The 21560-nt window shown below is 51.0% G+C and overlaps 1 protein-coding gene across 3 annotated transcripts in view; it reads left to right on the top strand.

The window, feature by feature from the left end:
* SFI1 (SFI1 centrin binding protein) overlaps nt 1–21560 on the top strand; it is a 203715-nt gene that overhangs the window by 48568 nt on the left and 133587 nt on the right. For all 3 annotated transcript variants that reach the window (XM_069757728.1, XM_069757746.1, XM_069757737.1), the window contains 2 exons: nt 19483–19553; nt 19632–19724. In XM_069757728.1, the coding sequence (XP_069613829.1) occupies nt 19483–19553; nt 19632–19724 (164 nt within the window). The remainder of the gene's footprint in view (nt 1–19482; nt 19554–19631; nt 19725–21560) is intronic.

Here is a 21560-nt window from a genome sequence, read left to right as displayed (position 1 = left end):
CCTTGGGGGGGTCTAGTTCCCAAAATGTGGTCACTTGTGGGGGGGTTTCTACGGTTTAGACACATCAAGGGCTCTGCAAACGCAACATGACCCCCGTAGACCATTCCATCAAAGTCTGCATTCCAAAACATCACTAATTCCCTTTCGAGCCCCGACGTGTGGACAAACAGTAGTTTTCTCCCACATATGAGGTACCTGCGTACTCAGGACAAATTGCACAACAACTTTTGGGGTCCAAATAAGGAAATGTTATCTCCTCCCTGGCAAAATGCACCCTCCGATAGGCATAATTCAACCCAGTTTTTGCTTAGGCTATGTGCACACGTTGCTGATTTTGCTGCGGATCCGCAGTGGATCTGCAGCTGCGGGTCCGCAACAGCTTTCCATGCGTTTACAGTACAATGTAAACCTATGGAAAACGCAATCCGAAGTGCCCATGCTGCTGAAAAAAACGTGCGGAAACTCTGCGGTTTACATTCCGCAGCATGTCAATTCTTTGTGCGGATTCTGCAGCAGTTTACACCTGCTCCATAATAGGAATCCGCAGGTGTAAAACCGCAGGTGGAATCCTCACAAATTCTGCATAAAAACCGCGGTAAATCCGCAGGTAAAACGCAGTGCCTTTTACCTGCGGATTTCTCAAATCCGCTGCGGAAAAATCCGCAGAGCTCAAAACAACGTGTGCACATACCCTTAGTGTCTGTAGGAGGCAGACCTGGATCTAACCACCAGATCTGCATTATTTTCCTTTACAGGGTTTTTGTGTGTTTTATTTATCATTTCCCTTTCTTTTTCAGATTCACTTCTTCGGGTAACAGGGTGCAGCTTCTCACCCTGTTTTTCCCACATTTAAGCGACCGAGAGAGAAGTGTGGCACTTCTCGCATTGCCCACTCTCTGACCCGCTGGCAGGACTTCGTCCCCTATCATCCTTATGGGTGTTTCAGGGTGACTTAATGGTGGCCAGTCCTTGCCTTTTCCCCTCCTCACCCCTCTCCTCGGAGGAAGAGGAAGACGGTCGTCACCTATGGTGGCCTCCTCCATTCTCGTAAGGGGTTGACGCCGTCTTCAGCACCGTCCGGAGACGATGTGGGAAGGAGAATCTTATTCCCAGGACCCTCCTCTTCTCCTAGGGATTCTGACGCGATCCTCATACACCAAGGAGCCGGACTCAAGCAAGGCAGAAATGGGACAAGAACCACCTTTCCCCCCCTCCCCCTTACCTCCCCATGGCAGCGCTCACCGGCCTCTAACTTTCAAATTTTGCGCACTTTTTCTTCTAATCGCGCGGTTCCCGGCATCTTGCAGCCTTTCTCTATTCCCCATTAGACCACACCCTCCTTTCTCTATCGCCTCTCATTGGGGGACACAGGAACCATGGGTGTATGCTGCTGCCACTAGGAGGCTGACACTATGCACAAAAAAAGTTAGCTCCCCCTCTGCAGTGTACACCCCACCGACTGGCATTATACACTTCAGTTTAGCTTAGTGTCAGTAGGAGGTGGACACGGGTCTTTCATTAGACCCTTATCTACCTCAATGTGCGTCGTTTTCTTTCAGGTTTTCCGGAGGGATACAGGGTGAACAGTCACACCTGTAGTCCCACAATACTGACAATGAGTACGGCGTGTACTGCCACCCCGTATCCTCATAGATCCCTCAGCAGGACCATGATCCTAGCACACAAGCGTGCTCAGAAGTCCGAACCTGGCTCCATCCCCCACCCACTCGCCCACCAGAGCCTGTCGGTTGCGGAGACGAGGACGTCCATCAGCTCCCTGGACGTCTCATTCCTCTTCAGGTATCGGCAAGGGAGGTTTGAGGTGAGTATTTCCCCATCCCATCCCAGATCTTTCAAGAGGGGGGGTCTTGCTAGGGTCTCCCAGAATACCTGGTCGTCGCTTGCACCCAGATTAGAGCAGCACGGCCCGGGATTGCTGTATTGCGCGGCGGCAGGCAGCCGCGTTTCTTCCTTCCCGTGCGACAGCTGCGGCCCCTCTGCCTTCTATTCCGGCGAGGGGCCTTTACAGGCTGCCGCGCCACTTCCTACCCCGGCGGCCGCACTGCCCAGGCGCCGCGGTTTTCACCGTGGCCGCACCACCTTCTCCAGTGAGACAGCCCTGACAGGCTGACGTGCCGCTTCTTCCTGCTTCGGCGCCGCAGTTTTAATGTGGCCGCACTACCTTCTCCAGCGCGACAGCCATAACAGGCTGCCGCGGCGCACTGCTCTGACGCCGCGGGTTTCACGGCGGCGGCTCTATCCTCTCCAGCGTGACAGCCTTGGCAGGCTGCCGCACTGTTTTTCTAACTGCGGTGCACTTCCCCTGGCGCCGCAGCTCTTTCCTCCGGCCTCTAATTTAGGCCCCGGCTTCTGCCCGTGCCTACTTCCGGTGACGTGCTCCGCCCACTTACGCTTTCATCGGGCAGGCTTTCTGCCCCCCTGTCCCCTAACTCTCTGGCATTTTCTTCAGGGACCCTTCAAAATGTCTACCTCTAAGGGAGGCCGCTCTCGTCCTCCTACTTCTTCCTCCGCTTCTTCTGCCTTAGTCAAATACTTTGCATGTTCGTTATGTAACTGCAAACTTCCCTCAGGTCAGTCCTCCCCACTCTGTCAGACCTGCAGCAACCTGATTGTTCCCACAGCCCAGGATCCCCCGGCTGCTCCGTTTGAGTGATTCCCCCACCCCTAGCTGGGCCTCCTCTCTATCACAATCGGTAGCGGATCTTACTCGGGTGTCTCAAACGCTGGTGTCCGTGCTGGATCGATTACCCCTGCAGACCCCCGCAGTAGCCAGCGGGTCGCAGGAACCTCCGTCGGAGCCCTCCATTATAAGCCGCAAAAGGTCCAGACAGGAACACCGGTCTGAGTCCTCTTCTCGCTCCATCTCGCCACATGGTCCTTCTCTGCGGTCGACTTCCCCCCGGTCCTCCTCCCCTGAGTCAGGCGAGGCGTTCTATGATGCGCCCTCGGAGGATATTTCGGAGCTGGATTCTAACCAAATCGCTACCATGAGGGATATGGTTCAGAATCTCATTGGAGCGATAAATCAGACCTGTGGCATCAAGGATACCTCTACGGAACCCGCAGATCAGGCGGTTTCGTTTAGACGGGCTAAACCACCTTCCAAGTTTTTCGCTCATCACCCTGAATTCGAGGAGATCATGACCAGAGAAAGAGAGTATCCGACCAGACGCTTTCAGAGAGGAAAGCGACTTGGCCTTTTATATCCCTTTTTTCCGGAGCTCACCGCTAATTGGACTGCTTTTCCTTCGGTGGATCCTCCAGTTTCCAGGCTGTCCACCAACATGGTCCTTCCACTGTCCGGCGCAGCATCTCTGAAGGATTCTAACGATAGTCATAGAATCCTTCGCCAAGTCAGCCTTTGAAGCGGCTGCAGCTACTCTATGCCCGGCTTTTGCTTCCACTTGGGTTTCAAAATCCATATCCAAAGGGGCCAAACAACTCCGTCGGGGCATCCTGGATGGGGCTCCACCCGGACAACTGGCGGAGCTTGCCAACCCTTTTTCTCATGCGAGTGAATACCTGGTCTCCGCCTCCCTGGACGCCGCGTCTTGTGCAGCTTAGGCGTCCAGCAATGCTGTTGCCATCCGCCGGACCGTTTGGCTCAAGGCCTGGCAGGCGGATTTGTCTTCTAAAAAGTCCCTTACCAGCCTGCCTTTTCAAGGTTCACGTCTCTTTGGTTCTAAGCTGGACCAAATCATTAAGGATGCCACTGGGGGCACAAGTTCTCTTCTTCCCCAGTTTAAACCTCGTCGCCCTCCTCCTAGACGGCAATTTCGGTCCTTTCGACCCTTTCGGCGCTTCGCTGCGTCAAACTCCTTTTCCCAGCAGCAACAGGGGCCACAGGCACGTCAAGAGAAGACTGTATCCTTTAGACCCACTCCTTCCTGGCGTCCTCGCTACTCCCAGAGTAGATCCTCCATGTCCAGGACTGTAAGATCCACCTCGGCATGACTCTCAGCAAAACCCCAGCCAACTTCCCAGGCTGGGCAGCCGTCTCCTCTTCTTCAGGGACGTCTGGATCTCCTTAGTAGAGGACGCATGGGTCAGGGAAGTTGTATCCGCGGGATACAAAAGAGTTCGTTTCACGACCCCGGGATCGTTTCTTCGAATCCCGACCTCCAAGAGACCCCGCTCTAGTTCCCTGTTTCTTTGCAGCCATCGCTTCCCTCCTCAAAGCCGGGGTGATCGTTCCTGTCCCAGGAAAAGAACGGTTCACAGGTTTCTATTTAAATCTTTTTGTGGTACCTAAAAAAGACGCAAGGTTCGTCCCATTCTGGATCTCAAATTGCTGAACAAGAGAGTTCTTCTGAGACACTTCAGGATGGAATCCCTTCGTTCAGTAATTGCTTCCATGGAGGCTCAGGAATTTCTGTGTTCCATAGATATTCAGGATGCCTACCTCCATGTCCCGATATTCCCGGGACACCACCGATTCCTGCGTTTTGCGGTACTCCAGGACCATTTTCAGTTCGTCGACCTGCCGTTCGTTTTTGCAACCGCTCCCAGGGTTTTCACAAAGATTATGGCAACGCTGATAGCCATCTTGAGGGTCAGAGGCCTGGTTCTGTTTCCGTACCTCGACGACATCCTCATCAAGGTCCCGTCCTTTTCTCAAGCTCACGAAAGTCTGTCCATTGTCCTCGACACCCTAGCCCGCTTCGGGTGGCTGGTCAACCGGAAAAAGTCCTGCCTTATTCCTTCTCAGCGCATCGTTTTTCTGGGCATGCTCTTCGACACTCGTCAGACCAAAGTCTTCCTTCCCGAAGATAAGAGATCCATCCTTCGTCGGGACGTACGCTTGCTCCAGGGTCCTCGGTTTCCCTCCTTCCGATCGGCCATAAAGGTTCTGGGGAGGATGATACCACCATTGGAAGCGATTCCCTTCGACCAATTTCACTCTCGGCCTCTTCAGCAAGCCAATTTCAGTGGGACAGGTCTGTCTTTTCCCTAGATCGTCCGATCCGACTCTCTCCCCGGGTCAAACTGTCTCTCAACTGGTGGCTGACGTCCCCTCTCATCTCCCAGGGCAGGTCTTTCCTTCCAGTTCACTGGCAAGTGGTGACGACGGACGCCAGCCTGATCAGCTGGGGTGCGGTGTTTCGCCAACCTGACTGTTCAGGATCGTTGGTCGGCACAGCAGTCAACTCTGCCGATCAATGTCCTCGAGATTCGGGCCATCTTTCTGTCCCTTCGTCACTGGGAAAGGATTCTCAGGGGTCTTTCAATTCGAATCCAGACGGACAATGCCACAGCGGTGGCATATGTCAACCATCAGGGAGGGACTCGGAGCTCCTTTGCCTTGACCGAGGTATCCAAGATCCTCCTCTGGGTAGAGGCAACGGTTCCGGTGATATCCGCGGTGCATATCCCCGGCGTGGACAATTGGGCTGCTGACTTCCTCAGCCGCGAGGGTCTCGCGGCAGGGGAATGGTCCTTGCATCCAGAGGTTTTCCATCAGATTTGTCTTCGATGGAGGACTCCGGACGTGGACCTCATGGCGTCCGGAATGAACAGGAAGGTTTCTCGGTTCGTCTCCAGGTCTCGCGACCCCCTCGCGGTGGGCGTCGATGCTCTGGCCATTCCTTGGTCGCAGTTCGTGCTGCCCTATCTGTTCCCACCCCTGCCCTTACTTCCCAAGCCGTTGAAAAAGATCAAGGCGGAAGGGGTGCCGGTCATTCTGATCGCCCCAGATTGGCCCAGGAGAGCTGGGTTTGCGGACATCGTCAATCTTCTCGCGGACGCCCCTTGGCACCTTCCAGACAGGCCCGATCTGCTGTCTCAGGGTCCGATCTGCTGTCTCAGGGTCCGATCTGCCACCCGAATTCTCAGTCGCTCAGTTTAACGTCGTGGTTGTTGAAACCACAGTTCTAAGAGCATCCGGCCTCTCGGACCGGGTGATCCACACCATGATCCAGGCTAGAAAGCCTTCGTGTTCCAAGATTTACTATCGTACCTGGAAGGCTTATTTCCGTGGGTGAGAGTCCAACTGCGTTTCACTTATGTCCTTTTCCCCTGCCTTCCATTATGGCCTTCCTTCAGGCAGGATTGGATTCGGTCCTTGCTCTTAGTTCCCAGAAGGGCCAGGTTTCTGCGCTCTCCATCCTTTTTCAGAAGACTTTATCTTCTCGGCCACAGGTTAAGACCTTCCTTCAAGGAGTGGCCCATACTGTCCCTCCGTACAGGGCCCCTGTGGATTCACGGGATTTAAATCTGGTACTGGACGTTCTGAGGGTTTCCCACTTTGAGCCTCTCAGGGAAGTTCCCCTATCAGTTCTATCTTGGAAGGTGGCCTTTCTTGTGGCCATCACTTCTATCCGCAGCGTTTCCGAGTTGGCGGCCCTCTCTTGCTGACCTACTTTCTTGGTCATCCACCAGGACAAGGTGGTCCTCAGGTCTCCGCCTTCCTTTCTTCCTAAGGTGGTTTCCACATGCCACCTCAACGAGGACATTGTTCTACCTTCCTTTTGTCCAGCTCCGACTCATCCTCTGGAGCGATCGTTGAACAAGCTGGACCTCGTCAGGGCAGTGAGGATCTACCTGGATAGAACGTCCGCTTTCTGGAAGATGGACTCTCTTTTCGTCATTCCTGATGACACGCGCAGAGGCCTGCCGGCTTCCAAGGCGACTATTGCTCGCTGGATCAGATCGGCAATTTTGGAGGCTTACCGGGTCAAGAACAGAATGCCCCCTCCTGGGATAAAGGCTCACTCTACCCGGCAGTCGGCGCCTCCTGGGCGGTACACCACAGGGCTTCAGCCCTACAGCTTTGCAAAGCGGCAACCTGGTCTTCCATCCACACGTTCACCAAGGTCCATACCTACGCTTTGGCGGACGCCAGCCTAGGCAGAAGGATTTTGCAGGCGGCAGTGGTGAGTCCTCTGACCTGATGGAAGTCTGTTTTTCCCACCCCAGGGACTGCTTTTGGACGTCCCATGGTTCCTGTGTCCCCCAATGAGAGGCGATAGAGAAAACAGGATCTTTGGTTGCTTACCGTAAAATCTGTTTCTCGAAGCCTCCATTGGGGGACACCGCATCCTCCCATGTTGTTCAATTCCTGTTGTTCTATGCTCTATGACTGTTCTCACGTTTACAGTTCTCATGTTTGTGGTTATGGTTTTCAACCTTGTTATTTATCTCCTACTGCTTTCTCACTAACTGAAGTGTAGAATGCCAGTCGGTGGGGTGTACACTGCAGGGGAGGAACTAACTTTTTTTATGCATAGTGGCAGCAGCATACACCCATGGTTCCTGTGTCCCCCAATGGAGGCTCCGAGAAACAGATTTTACGGTAAGCAACCAAAAATCCTGTTTTCCGGTCCAGGCCTATCATCGCCGCACTTTCAGTTTCTCCAGCATCGGGCACGCGCTGCCTTGGATCTCCACTTCGACATGCCCCCTCAGTCATGTCGGCCTATCAGGACGCTGGTTTCTTTTTCCCGGGTACGCCGCTCTTTCTGCGTGCTCGATCACAGTTTTGCCCGCCCACCGGTTGCTCCAGCGCGTCACGTGGACAAAGAGAACTGCATCCATCTTGGCACCAGGCTCCTGCAGCGTCTTGAGATTCGGAGGGGGACACAGTACCTGCGCTGTCTCTGCGATCGCTGGGTGTCTGGTAGGCTCTGCTTTCCCCCTGGCCTCCTTCCTCGTCTGTACTCCCTCATCAGCATCGCATCTATAGCGTTCTGCTGCAGTCCTCACTTAAGCAGTATCGCCTGCACAGCGTTCTGCTACAGCCCTCTTCTTCAGCAGCATCGCCTTTATAGCGTTCTGCTGCAGTCCTCATTCAGGCTCTACCTATGCCCAACCCCACACAGGCCTCCAGCTACAACCCCACGGTGACCAATTACGCTTGTTCCCATTGTAAGAGAAAGTGGGCTTCAGGCCAGCCGTCGCCTTTCTCTCTGTTCTGCAGTCTTTCCACCATGTCCGTCCCTCAGGAAGCTCCTAACGCTCAGGATGAGTGCACTCCCCCCCTCCCCCAGAGTGGGCTGTTGCTATGTCTGTCAGTCTCAGACCTGACAAAAGTGTCCCAGTAAGTAGTTCAGGTCCTAGAACACTTGCCGCTTCTATTTTCTGCCGCCAGTGCCACAAACGCCTCCCACGACGATTCGCTCGCACCTGACCACGACCCGCACAGGGTCAGATTAGAGAAAGGATCCAGAAAGCGGACTCTGTCTAGTTCCTCATCCAGCTCTCCGGAACCCGCGGCACGATCTAGAATACCCCTTTCCACCCGTTCCCCCTCTGATGCGGAAGTCGGGTCGGATGTAAAGAGTTTGAGAATACTACCTCTAGACACTGGGAACAACCCGGCAAACGTTTTCCAGGAAGAAAGCGGCTAGGTATTTTGTACCCTTTTAATCCAGACCTAGTCAGCAAATGGTCTGATTCCCCTAAGGTAGACCCGCCTGTCTCTCGTCTATCCTCGTCTATCCTCGCAGACAGTTCTGTCTATCCCTGATGCAGCGTCTCTTAAGGACGCTACGGAGAGGCAAATTGAGGCCTTAACCAAATCAGCCTTTGAGGTGTCCAGCGCCTCTCTGCCCGAATTTCGCCTCCTCTTGGGTGGCGGAAGCTGTGTCTGCCTGGGCCAAGTTACTTCGCAGGGGCTTCGTTGCTTCTGCTCCTTCGGAGTAACTAGCTGATTTAGTGAACCAGATTGCACATGCAGGGAAATATCTGTTAAATGCCTCCTTGGATGCGGCTGCTTGTTCCGCAAGAGCAAACAACAACATCATTGCCATTCTCGGTGTCCTTTGGCTGAAGGTGTGGAACGCAGACCCCGCTTCTAAAAAGTCTGTCACTGGTCTTCCGTTCCTGGGCTCCAGGCTCTTTGGCACTAGGCTAGACCAGTTAATCTCCGACACTACATGGGGAAAATGCACCTCTCTCCCTCAATCTAAGCCTAAGCACCCCTTTAATCGAAGAGGACCCCAGTCCTTTCGTCCCTTCCGGCCCTTCTCCTTCTCAGGCGGTTCCTCCCAGCAGGAGCGTTCTTCCGCTCAGGGGGAATGGAGAAAATCCTCCTTCAGGCCTACCCCTCACTGGAGGGCTAAGAGCCGCTCCTCTAAACCTTCCGGAACTCGCGGCCACAGATTCTCTTCAAAATGACGGGTCACCCCCACCTGGAAATCTTTCCAGGGTGGGAAGCAGGCTTCTTCTCTTCACGGAGGCTTTGTTATCGGTAGTCGACGATGCCTGCGTCAAGGAGATTGTCACATCAGGTTACAAAATAGAATTTTCTTCTCCCCCAGGAAGACGTTTCTTCCTCTTCTGTCCACCCGAGCAGCCTTCCCATGCCCCAGGGCTCCTTCATGCCGTCAATGCCCTCCTCTCCTCAGGAGTGATTGTTCCTGTTCCTCAACGCAAGCGATTTTCGGGTTTTTACTCAAATCTGTTCGTGGTTCAGAAAAAAGACGGCTCTCTCCGCCCGATTTTGGACCTCAAACAGTTGAACCGCCATCTTCGGATTCGACACTTCAAGATGGAGTATCTGCGCTCTGTGATCGCTTCCAGAGAACCCGGGGGAATATCTGTGCTCGGTGGACATTCAGGATACGTATCTGCATACTCCTATTTGTCAGCAGCATCAGAGGTTCCTTTGTTTCGCGATCCAGGAGCAACATTACCAGTTTACAGCTCTCCCGTTCGGCCTGGCGTCCCCCCCCCCAGGGTCTTAACGAAAGTAATGGCAGCGGTCATGGCCCTGGTTCAAAAGGGATCCTCATACAGTAATCCCCTATCTCGACGACCTTCTGGTCAAGGGTCCGTCTCGCCGGAACTGCGACCAGAGTCTCCAGATCACTCTGGAGATGCTGATCCGCCTCGATTGGATAATCAACAAAGGCAAATCGACCTTGGTTCTGACTCAACACCTCGAGTTCCTGGGCATGGAATTCAACACCTTCCAAGCTCGGGTCATCCTCCCAAAAGAGAAGTTCTTCACTCTCTGCCAGGGCATCAAACCCCTAAAACTCCCTGTTCCTCTGCCTCTACTGCTCTGCATGAGAGTTCTACGGAAAATGGTCACTTCCATGGAAGCAGTACCTTATTCTCAATTCCACTTCTTGCCCTCTCCAGCTGGCTCTCCTGCCGGCCTGGGACAAGAGCCCACTTTCTCTAGATTGCCCAATTCGCCTTCCTCTCAACGTGAGACAGTCTCTCACTTGGTGGACGCTTTCCACCTCCATTCTGCGAGCATGTAATTTCTCCCCCTCCACTGGCAGATCTTCACCACCGATGCAAGTCTTCAGGGGTGGGTGCGGTCTTTCTCCATCACACAGCGCACGGTCGCTGGAAGGTTCAAGAGACTCTTCTCCCCATCAATCTTTTGGAGATCAGAGCGATCTTCCTCGCCCTCCTCCGCTGGCAGCCCCTCCTCGCGGGAAATCTGGTCCGCATTCAGTCAGACAATGCCACAGCCGTGGCTTACATAAACCACCAGGGAGGGACTGGCAGCAAGCGGATTATGGCGTAGGTGTCAAACATTCTATGGTGGGCAGAGAACCACGTTCGCGCCATCTCGGCTGTTCACATCCCAGGGGTGGACAATTGGGAAGCCGACTTCCTCAGCCATCCGGGCCTCGCGTCAGGCGAGTGGTCTCTCCATCCCACCATCTTCAACGAAATATGTCAGAGATGGGGAGTTCCGGACATCAACCTCATGGCCTCCCGAACGAATCACAAGGTTCCCCAGTATGTAGCCTGGTCAGCGTCGGACTGGAGCACCTTGGGCCCACCAGAGAAAATCATTCTTGGTGCTCACTATGTAGTTACATAGAAATAAATACAAGACCACCAATTATGTGGTAAACGTGCTAATATCAGCGTATAATATAAGGTAGTACACATTAATTATGTAGTATGGATCGGGGTAGCCCCCTCATATAATATAATGTAGCCCCCAAATAGAATATAATGTAGCCCCCTCATAGAATATAAAGTAGCCCCCCTCATAGAATATAATGTAGCCTCCCTCATGGAGGGAGCAACGGCTTTACATGCGGGCTGTGTTAGCCTTATCCTGCAGCTAACACTGACTGGTATTAAAGTGAAATGAATACCCACTCCTCTCCACACCCATGGGAGCATGGGAAAGCGTGAAAATTAATTTCCCTTTTAGCAGCGGGGACAGGCTCCTGTCTCCAGCTGCTGCTCAGCTGGCATCAGGCAGGGCACAGTGACTCAGGGACCCCATAGCTGCTGGGTGTTCCGTTATTAGTAACCACTAGCTGGGGGCCCCTGGAGCAATGGGGGCCCTAGGCAGCTGCTGGCCAGTATACCAGCTGGTGTCAGTGCCTGGGCCCACCAGAGAATCCTCCGGTTCTCTGATGGGCCAGTCCGACCCTGAGCCTGGTCTCGGGGCCTGATGGCCGTTGGTTGCGACGCCCTGGTGATCCAGTGGGCCCAGTTCCACATGCCCTATCTGTTTCCTTCTCTTCCCTTGATTCCAAGGGTCGTAAAAAAGATAAAGGCAGAGAGGGTCTGGGGGAGTTTCTTGGGCCGTTCGTCATCAGGCTTCGGCCTTGCAGGTTTGCAAAGCTGCAACCTGATCATCCCTTCCCACCTTCGAAAGGTTCTACAAGGTGTATACTCAAGCTTCTGCGGATGCAGACCTGGGTAGAAAGATACTGCAGGCGGCGGTTTCCCACCGTTCGACCTAAGTCTTCTTTTCCTATCGCCACGACAGCACCCCTACGAGAGAGGGGATCCGCCCACCTTCCGGACAGGAACCTACAGGATTTAAAGGGGCGGTCCCCCTCATCACTCCAGTTTTTGGGTTCCTGTCCGGACGGCGGGAGCCTGCAGGAAAATCAGCAGTCTTACCCGGGCCTCCATTCCTCTGCGCGGTGTCTTTAGGAACGGCAGAATCGGGGTCTCGGAAGCAGCGTCGGGGGTGTCCTGCTTGCAGACCCCCCCTCGTCTGGCCATGCGGAGTGCGTCCCAGGAGTCAGGCAGTGCCGTCCTGGTCCGCAGTTGAGCGCAGTGCAGCGTTCACACCGGCGCTGGTGAACCCGGAAGTAGTTCTTACACTTCCGGGGTAAGCCGGGGGAGGAGCGCTGCAGCGTTGTAAAAGAGCGGCGCCTATGGAATGATGTGTGCAGCTATGTCCTCAGTAGGGGACGCCGAGCACCCTCATGGAGAGGGAATGGAGCAGCGCAGTAAGAGCGGTAGCGGCCGCTCAAGGAGAAGCAGCAGCAGCGTGGTACGGGGGCAGCAGCGTGCGAGCGCCCCAGCGTCACATTTGGATCCTACTCCTCCAGAACCGGTATTCACAGAATCAGCCTTATGGTGAGTGTTAACAAAACACCTGGTGCTGATATGGTCTGTTATTTGTGCTTTGTTTTAGGGGAAAAAAACAGCTAAATCTAAGCACAAGCAATGTGCTCTATGCACGACTCCAATGCCTGACAGTTATACTAAAAGGCTTTGTCAGGCTTGCATCTGTCAGACCTTAGAAGAGGAAGCTCCCCTTCGGTCATCAGACCTTAGAGCGGTCATCAGGGAGGAAATAAGCTATTCCCTAAAGGTACCGTCACACTAGACGATATCGCTAGCGATCCGTGACGTTGCAGCGTCCTCGCTAGCGATATCGTCCAGTGTGACAGGCAGCAGCGATCAGGCCCCTGCTGTGCTGTCGCTGGTCGGGGAAGAAAGTCCAGAACTCTATTTAGTTGCTGGACTCCCCGTAGACATCGCTGAATCGGCGTGTGTGACACCGATTCAGCGATGTCTTCGCTGGTAACCAGGGTAAACATCGGGTAACTAAGCGCAGGGCCGCGCTTAGTAACCCGATGTTTACCCTGGTTACCAGCGTAAAAGTAAAAAAAACAACCGCTACATACTTACCTACCGCTGTCTGTCCTCGGCGCTGTGCTTCTCTGCTCTGGCTGTGAGCACAGCGGCCGGAAAGCAGAGCGGTGACGTCACCGCTCTGCTTTCCGGCTGCCCGGCGCTCACAGCCAGACCAGAGAAGAAGAGCGCCGAGGACAGACAGCGGTAGGTAAGTATGTAGCGGTTGTTTTTTTTACTTTAACGATGGTAACCAGGGTAAACATCGGGTTACTAAGCGCGGCCCTGCGCTTAGTAACCCGATGTTTACCCTGGTTACCGGGGACATCGGGATCGTTGGTCGCTGGAGAGCTGTCTGTGTGACAGCTCTCCAGCGACCAAACAGCGACGCTGCAGCGATCCGGATCGTTGTCGGTATCGCTGCAGCATCGCTTAGTGTGACGGTACCTTTAGAGACAGCCGCCAGGAAAGGTCGGGCAGGGACATATCTCCAGGATCTAGCCTGTCCCTGCAAGAAGGTGAATGTTCCCGCTCCTCATCTCCATCATCCTCAGATGAAGAGGGAAGGCCTTGTTTCTCAGTGGATAACATGGACATGTTAGTTAAAGGAGTCCGAGCTACCATGGGTGTTGCAGAGAGCAAGAAACCAAGGTCCGCACAGGACATAATGTTTGCGGGCTTGTGCCAGAGGAGTCGTAAGGCATTCTCGGTTGTGGATACAGTTAAGTCCCTTATAAAACGGGAATGGGATAAACAGGATAAAGGTTTCCTGCCGTCATCAGCCAAAAGAAGGTATCCCTTTGACGACAATGATTTGGCAGAATGGATGAAAGTCCCGAAAGTGGATGCAGCGGTGGCTTCTACTTCTAAAGCCGGTGCTTTGCCGCTGGAAGACGTGGGCCTTCTGAAAGATCCGTCGGATAGGAAGGCGGACATGTTTTTGAAAAAAGTATGGGAATCATCTGCGGGGGCGTTCAAACCTGCTATCTCTAGCACGTGTACGGCTAGATCCGTCATGGTGTGGATATCCCAGCTGGAGGAACAACTGAAATCCAAGGTGCCCAGAGACAAGATGCTGAACTCCCTTTCCCAAATACGGGATGGTGTGGCGTATTTAGCGGATTCATCGGTGGATTCTTTAAAATTAGCAGCAAGATCAGCAGGTCTCTCAAACGCTGCTCGCCGAGCCTTATGGCTTAAGACCTAGAAAGGAGATGCCCAGGCGAGAGCTAAACTGTGTACAATACCGTGTTGGGGTGAGTACCTGTTTGGCCCGGTATTGGATGATATCCTAGCTAAAGCTGAGGATGGGAAGAAAGGTTTTCCTAAAGCTTTCAATTCTACCTTTAGGAATACCTTCAGGAGACTCTTCCAATACCGAAGACCTTACCACAACCGAGACTGGGAACCAACAGACCCGAAAAAGAAAGGTTCGGACTTTAATGCCTCATCATCTTCCTCAAGAAGAAGAAGAAATTATCGCTAATAAAGATCTTCCAGTAGGGGGCAGGTTAAAATATTTCTATGCGCAGTGGGCTAAAATAACTGCGAGCAGTTGGGTTTTAGGTATAATTAATTCAGGGTTAAAATTAGAGTTCCAGGAAAAACCTTCTGATTTTTATATCTTAACTGCCCCTGATTCCTTAGACCAACAAAAGGCCCTTGAAAAAGAGGTCCAAATGTTAAGACGGAGGGAAGTTGTAGTGGAGGTTCCAAAACATCAGCAGGGGAAAGGGTTCTATTCCCCTTTATTTTTAATCTCCAAACCAGATGGATCCTATCGAACCATCATAAATTTACGGAGATTGAACAAACATCTAAATTACCATGCCTTTAAAATGGAATCTATTAAAACGGCGACTAAACTTCTTTTTCCCAGATGTTATATGACAGTCCTGGATTTAAAAGATGCGTATTACCATCTGCCCATTCACCAGGATCATCAACAATTCCTCAGAATGGCGGTGCGCTGAAACGACCAGGTCAGACACTTTCAGTTTACTGCAATGCCATTTGGTCTATCTATGGCACCGAGGGTGTTTACTAAAGTCATGGCGGAAGTAATGGCCTATGTCAGAGGACATGATACGTTAATTATACCCTACTTGGATGACTTCCTGGTAGTGGGAAATTCGTTTTTTCAGTGTAGTACTCGCCTAAATCATGTAATATCTTCCTTACAGGACTTGGGTTGGATAGTCAATATGGAAAAATCAAGATTGGAACCATCAACGACTCAAACCTTCCTGGGTATTCTGCTAGATTCGGAAGAGCAACTATGTTTCCTTCCGGAAGAGAAAAAGCAGAAAATTGTGCACAAAGTCAGTACGGTAACAAGAAGGCCAGATCTGACTTTGAGAGACGCTATGTCCCTTCTGGGATCTCTAACGTCTTGCATACCAGCCGTTCAGTGGGCTCAATTCCACACTCGGGTGTTGCAGGCCCAGGTCTTGGATGCAGAGAGGAGTCTTCAAGGGCAATTAGGCGGAAGACTCAGGCTGTCCGTCGCCACTCTACACAGTCTGAGATGGTGGTTAAACAGGGGACATTTAGAAAAAGGAGTATGCTGGAGTATAGTTCCAGACAACACGGTTACAACCGATGCCAGTCCGATAGGATGGGGAGCTCATATAGGAGATGTTTGGACTCAAGGGCAATGGTCTCTCTTAGAGGCTCAAGAGTCCTCGAATTGGAAAGAGCTCACGGCAGTAAAAAAGGCCCTACTCAGGTTGCTACCATCTCTGCAGGATTCACATGTAAGAGTCCAGTCAGAAAACACAACAGTAGTGGCGTATCTCAACCATCAAGGAGGTACAAGGTCAAGATCTCTAATGAACACCACCACGGACATACTCAACATAGCCGAAGCCCACTTTCGCTCTCTGTCAGCCGTTCACATTCGGGGAGAGCTCAACACAGAGGCAGATTACCTCAGCCGTCATTCTCTACGTCAGGGAGAATGGGTTCTAAATCGACGGGTGTTCAAACAGATAGTAGACCTATGGGGGTTGCCTGTTATAGATCTATTTGCAACGAGAGAGAACAGACAGACCAGGAGGTTCGCTTCTCTTCGGGTGGCGGACAAGCCCTGTATAATAGACTCCCTTCAAATACACTGGGATTTCCCTCTGGCTTATGCGTTCCCCCCAATGTGTCTGATCCCTATAGTACTCAGGGAGGAGAGGGCGAGAGTGATCCTGATTGCCCCCTTTTGGCCCAGGAGGGCATGGTTCTCGTTACTCAGGGCAATGTCTGTGTCCGACCCCTGGGTACTGCCGATCAGTCCGGAGCTTCTTTCTCTGGGTCCGTTCAGTCACCCCAATGTGGAATCCCTGCATCTGACGGCGTGGAATTTGAGAGGGAGTTATTGAGGAGAAGAGGGTTTTCAGAGGCTCTCATATCTACCCTTTTAAATAGCCGAAAAGAGGTTACTACCAAGATCTATGCTAAAACTTGGAAAACTTGCCTTCTACCAAAATCCCTTTTCAGGCAAGGTTCCAATTCCGGCTATTCTGGAATTTTTACAGAAGGGCCGAGAATTGGGCTTGGCGGTAAATACCCTTAGAGTCCAAGTATCAGCTTTGGGGGCGTTATATAACAGCGATGTGGTGGGAAATAGATGGGTTTCCCGATTTATTAGGGCCACTGAAAATAGTAACCCAGTGTATATTCCTAGATTACCACCATGGGATTTAAATTTGGTTTTAGACGCCTTAACAGAACCCCCCTTTGAGCCATTAGATTCTGTCTCCATAAAAAATTTAACTTTAAAAACAGCCTTCCTAGTAGCCCTGACATCTGCTAGAAGAGTGAGTGATTTACAAGCATTGTCGATAGATCCTCATTATTTAATGGTCTTTCAGGATAGGGTAGTATTAAAACCAGACCCAGAATACCTACCAAAGGTAGCTTCCAAATTTCATAGAAGTCAAGAAATAATTTTACCATCTTTCTGTGACAATCCGAATTCAGCTGATGAGCAGAAATATCACATGTTAGATGTTAAGGTACCTTCACACTAAACGATATCGCTAGCGATCCGTGACGTTGCAGCGTCCTGGATAGCGATATCGTTTAGTTTGACACGCAGCAGCGATCAGAATCCTGCTGTGATGTCGTTGGTCGGGGCTAGAAGTCCAGAACTTTCTTTGGTCGCTGGCTCTCCCGCTGACATCGCTGAATCGGCGTGTGTGACACCGATTCAGCGATGTCTTCGGTGGTAACCAGGGTAAACATCGGGTTACTAAGCGCAGGGCCGCGCTTAGTAACCCGATGTTTACCCTGGTTACCATCCTAAAAGTAAAAAAACAAACGCTTCATACTTACCTACCGCTGTCTGTCCTCCGGCGCTGTGCTTTCCTGCACTCACTGTGAGCACAGCGGCCGGAAAGCAGAGCTGTGACGTCACCGTTCTGCTTTCCGGCCGCTGTGCTCACAGCCAGTACAGAGAAGCAGAGCGCCGGGGACAGACAGCTGAAGGTAAGTAAGAAGCGTTTGTTTTTTTTACTTTTAGGATGGTAACCAGGGTAAACATCGGGTTACTAAGCGCGGCCCTGCGCTTAGTAACCCGATGTTTACCCTGGTTACCGGCATCGTTGGTCGCTGGAGAGCTGTCTGTGTGACAGCTCTCCAGCGACGAAACAGCGACGCTGCAGCGATCCGGATCGTTGTCTGGATCGCTGCAGCGTCGTTTAGTGTGAAGGTACCTTTAGAAGAGCTCTATTAGAATACCTACACAAGACAGAACCATGGAGGCAGAGTAGGGCTCTGTTTGTTTCCTTTCAGAATCCAAGGAAAGGGGCGAGTGTAACTAAGGCGTCTATCGCCAGATGGATAAGAGATGCCATATATCTTGCTTATACTGCTAAAGGCCAGACACCACCAGATGGCATCAGGGCCCACTCTACTCGAGCCATGGCCTCATCCTGGGCGGAAAGAGCGGACGTCTCCATAGACGTAATATGTAAGGCGGCAACGTGGTCATCTCCTTCCACCTTTTATAGACCTTATCGTCTTGATTTATCTTCAGAGGCCAATTTAGTTTTTGGCCGTACAGTACTTAGTGCTGTAGTCCCCCCCAGGTGATTAATCTTTGAAAATCTCTCGTAGGGGTGCTGTCGTGGCGATAGGAAAACCGTTTTTTACGTACCTGTAATAGGATTTTACGGAGCCACGACAGCACCCGCACATTTCCCCCAATCCCCCCCCCCCCCCACCCCCCGTAGTTGATCACTGGTTTCTGCACCCTTTTGGGGAAAGTGTGCTTTTTAAAAAAATCACTCTTTAGAAGGTGATGGTATTTAGTAATGTTTAAGTATATATGTTTATTTACTAACTCAATGGCGGTGTCCCTTATGCTCTGAAACACAAACTGGAGTGATGAGGGGGACTGCCCCTTTAAATCCTGTAGGTTCCTGTCCGGAAGGTGGGCGGATCCCCTCTCTCGTAGGGGTGCTGTCGTGGCTCCGTAGAATCCAAGTACCGGTACGTAAAAACCGGTTTTCTCTGACTATTTTCCCCACCCTTGGGACTGCTTTTGGATGTCCCATGGTTACCTGTGTCCCACAATGAAGCGAGTAAGAAAGAGGGATTTTTGGTTCTTACCGTAAAATCTCTTTCTTGGAGCTTTCATTGGGGGACACAGCACCCTCTCTTTATTTTGTACTTTGTTGGCCAACGTGCCGTTATTTTGGGTTGGTACATAGGTTGAGTTCTTTATACTTACTCCTACGACTGCTTTGCACCAACTGGATTGAATTATGCCTATTGAAGGGTGTATACTGCCGGGGAGGAGTTAACGTTTCCTTTTTTGCATAGTGTCAGCCTCCTAGCGACGGCAGCATACACCCATGGTTACCTGTGTCCCCCAATGAAGGCTCCAAGAAAGAGATTTTACGGTAAGAACCAAAAATCCCTTTTCCTTCCATAGTGCTTCAATTCCTGTAAAGCACGTAAAGGGTTAATTAACTTCTTGAATGTGGTTTTGAGCACCTTAAGGGGTGCAGTTTTTAGTATGGTGTTACTTTTGGGTATTTTTCGTCATGTACACCCCTCAAAGTGATTTCAAATGTGATGTGGTCCCTAAAAAAAAAAAATGGTGTTGTAAAAATGAGAAATCTCTGGTCAAATTTTAACCCTTATAACTCCCTAACAAAAAAAAAAAGTGTTTCCAAAATTGTACTGTTGTAAAATAGACATGTGGGAAATGTTATTTATTAAGAATTTTTTGTGACATATCTCTCTGATTTAAGGGCATAAAAATTCAAAGTTTGAAAATTGCAAAATTTTCAACATTTTTGCCATATTTCTGTTTTTTTCATAAATAAATGCAAGTCATATCAAAGAAATTTTACCACTATCATGAAGTACAATATGTCACGAAAAAACATTCTCAGAATTAGCGGGATCCGTTAAAGAGTTCCAGAGTTATAACCTCATAAAGTGACAGTTGTCAGAATTGTAAACATTGGCCTGGTCAAAATTCTGTGTATGATCTGAACACATTTTACAAAATTTAATGGGAAGTACAAATCCTGCAAAGCTGAGACTCGCTACGACTTGAATATATGGCTGATTATGTTAGTAATGAATGTTTTTATTGTGTTTTATATATTTATTATCTTTACATTGGTTTCCATCTGAAGTCCCCTTAACTGTGCCACATAGACATGCAACTCAGCTCAGAAGAAGCCATCTTCCAAAAAGTAGCCAAGGACCATTACAGATTCCAACTCTTGGTAATATTCTTATAAAAGCATGGTGCATATTAATTGGTGAGTCAAATAACTAATACTTAAGAATTTCTATTTTTGCAGAAGGCTGGCTGTCATGCGTTTAAAAAGAATATCTGCTTGGCACATGTTAAAACGCACAAAAAGCTACAGGCTTCCCATCACTACAACTGTTCAGTAAGTAAAAAAAAAAAAAACACCTTTAATGACTCAAAGGGATCCTGTAGGCAAATTATATTGATTAACTATCCCTGAGATAGGTCAACGCACAACTCCGTTCAATGTGTGGGGACGGGGCTGCTGTCAGGTATTGCAGATCAGCTGCTAGCTGTTTATTGGTGGGGTTGCTGGTATCAACCCCCCACTGATCTAATATTAATGACCTCTTTTAATAGATCATAAGTGTAACATGAAAGGGGAACCCATATAACGTCTGAAAATTTGCATAGTTTAACTCCTTACTGACTTATGACCTATAGTTACGTCATGTGGCAGCTCCCTGACTTTGATGAAGGCTCAGGAACTGACTTTGCATCTTTGCTGTCAGATGTTGGATGCATTGCTCAACCATCATCTACCTCTAGCAGCTTCATGTGGAGTTCCACCTACAGCTGTTAGCCTGTTAAATGCAATTTTCTCTATCGCCTCTCATTGGGGGACACAGAAACCATGGGTGTATGCTGCTGCCACTAGGAGGCTGACACTATGCATAAAAAAAAGTTAGCTCCTCCTCTACAGTGTACACCCCACCGACTGGCATTATGAACCTCAGTTTAGCTTAGTGTCAGTAGGAGGTGGACACGGGTCTTTCATTAGACCCTTATCTACCTCAATGTGCATCGTTTTCTTTCTAAGGGAGGTCGCGCTCGCCCTCCTACTTCTTCCTCTTCTTCCAGTTCACTGGCAGGTGGTGACGACGGACGCCAGCTTGCTCGGCTGGGGTGCTGTGTTTCGCCACCTGACTGTTCAGGGTCATTATTCGGCGCAGGAGTCAACTCTGCCGATCAATGTCCTTGAGATTCGGGACATCTTTCTGTCTCTTCGTCACTGGGAAAGGATTCTCAGGGATCTGTCAATTTGAATCCAGACAGACAATGCTACTGCAGGGGCATATGTCAACCACCAGGGGGGGGGGGAGGACTCGGAGTAACGGTTCCGGTGATATCCATGGTGCATATCCCTGGCATGGACAATTGGGCCGCCGACTTCCTCAGCCGTGAGGGCCTTGCGGCAGGGGAATGGTCCTTGCATCAGGAGGTCTTTCATCAGATTTGTCTTCGAATGGGGACTCCGGATGTAGACCTCGCGGCATCCCAAATGAACAGGAAGGTCCCTTGGTTCGTTTCCAGGTCCCGCGATCCACTCGCAGTGGGCGTGGACGCTCTGGCCATTCCTTCGTCACAGTTCGTGCTCCCCTATCTGTTTCCACCCCTGCCCTTGCTTCCCAAGCTGTTGAAAAAGATCAAGGCGGAAGGGGTGCCGGTCATTCTGATCGCTCCGGATTGGTCCAGGAGATCTTGGTTTGCGGAGATAGTCAACATTCTCGCGGACGTCCCCTGGCGGCTTCCAGACAGACCTGATCTGCTGTCCCAGGGTTCGATCTGCCACTCGAATTCTCGGTCACTCAGTTTGACGGCGTGGCTGTTTAGACCGCAGTTCTAAGAGCATCCGACTTTTCGGATCTAGTGATTCATTCTATGATCCAGGATAGGAAGCCTTCGTCTTCCAGGATCTACTATCATACCTGGAAGGCTTACTTCCGTTGGTGCGAGTCCAACCACGTTTCACCAACGTTCTTTTCCCTTCCTTCTATTTTGGCATTCCTTCAGGCACGACTGGATTCGGGCCTCGCTCTTAGTTCCCTAAAGGGCCAGGTTTCTGTTCTCCATCCTTTTTCAGAAGACGCTATCTTCTCGGCCACAGGTCAAGACCTTCCTTCAGGGAGTAGCCCATACTATCCCTCCATACAGGGCTCCTGTGGATTCATGGGATTTGAATCTTGTACTGGAGGTT

This window comes from Ranitomeya imitator, chromosome 1, assembly GCF_032444005.1.
Source record: "Ranitomeya imitator isolate aRanImi1 chromosome 1, aRanImi1.pri, whole genome shotgun sequence".
Lineage (NCBI taxonomy): Eukaryota > Metazoa > Chordata > Amphibia > Anura > Dendrobatidae > Ranitomeya > Ranitomeya imitator.
This window is presented reverse-complemented; position numbering and strand designations above follow the sequence as displayed.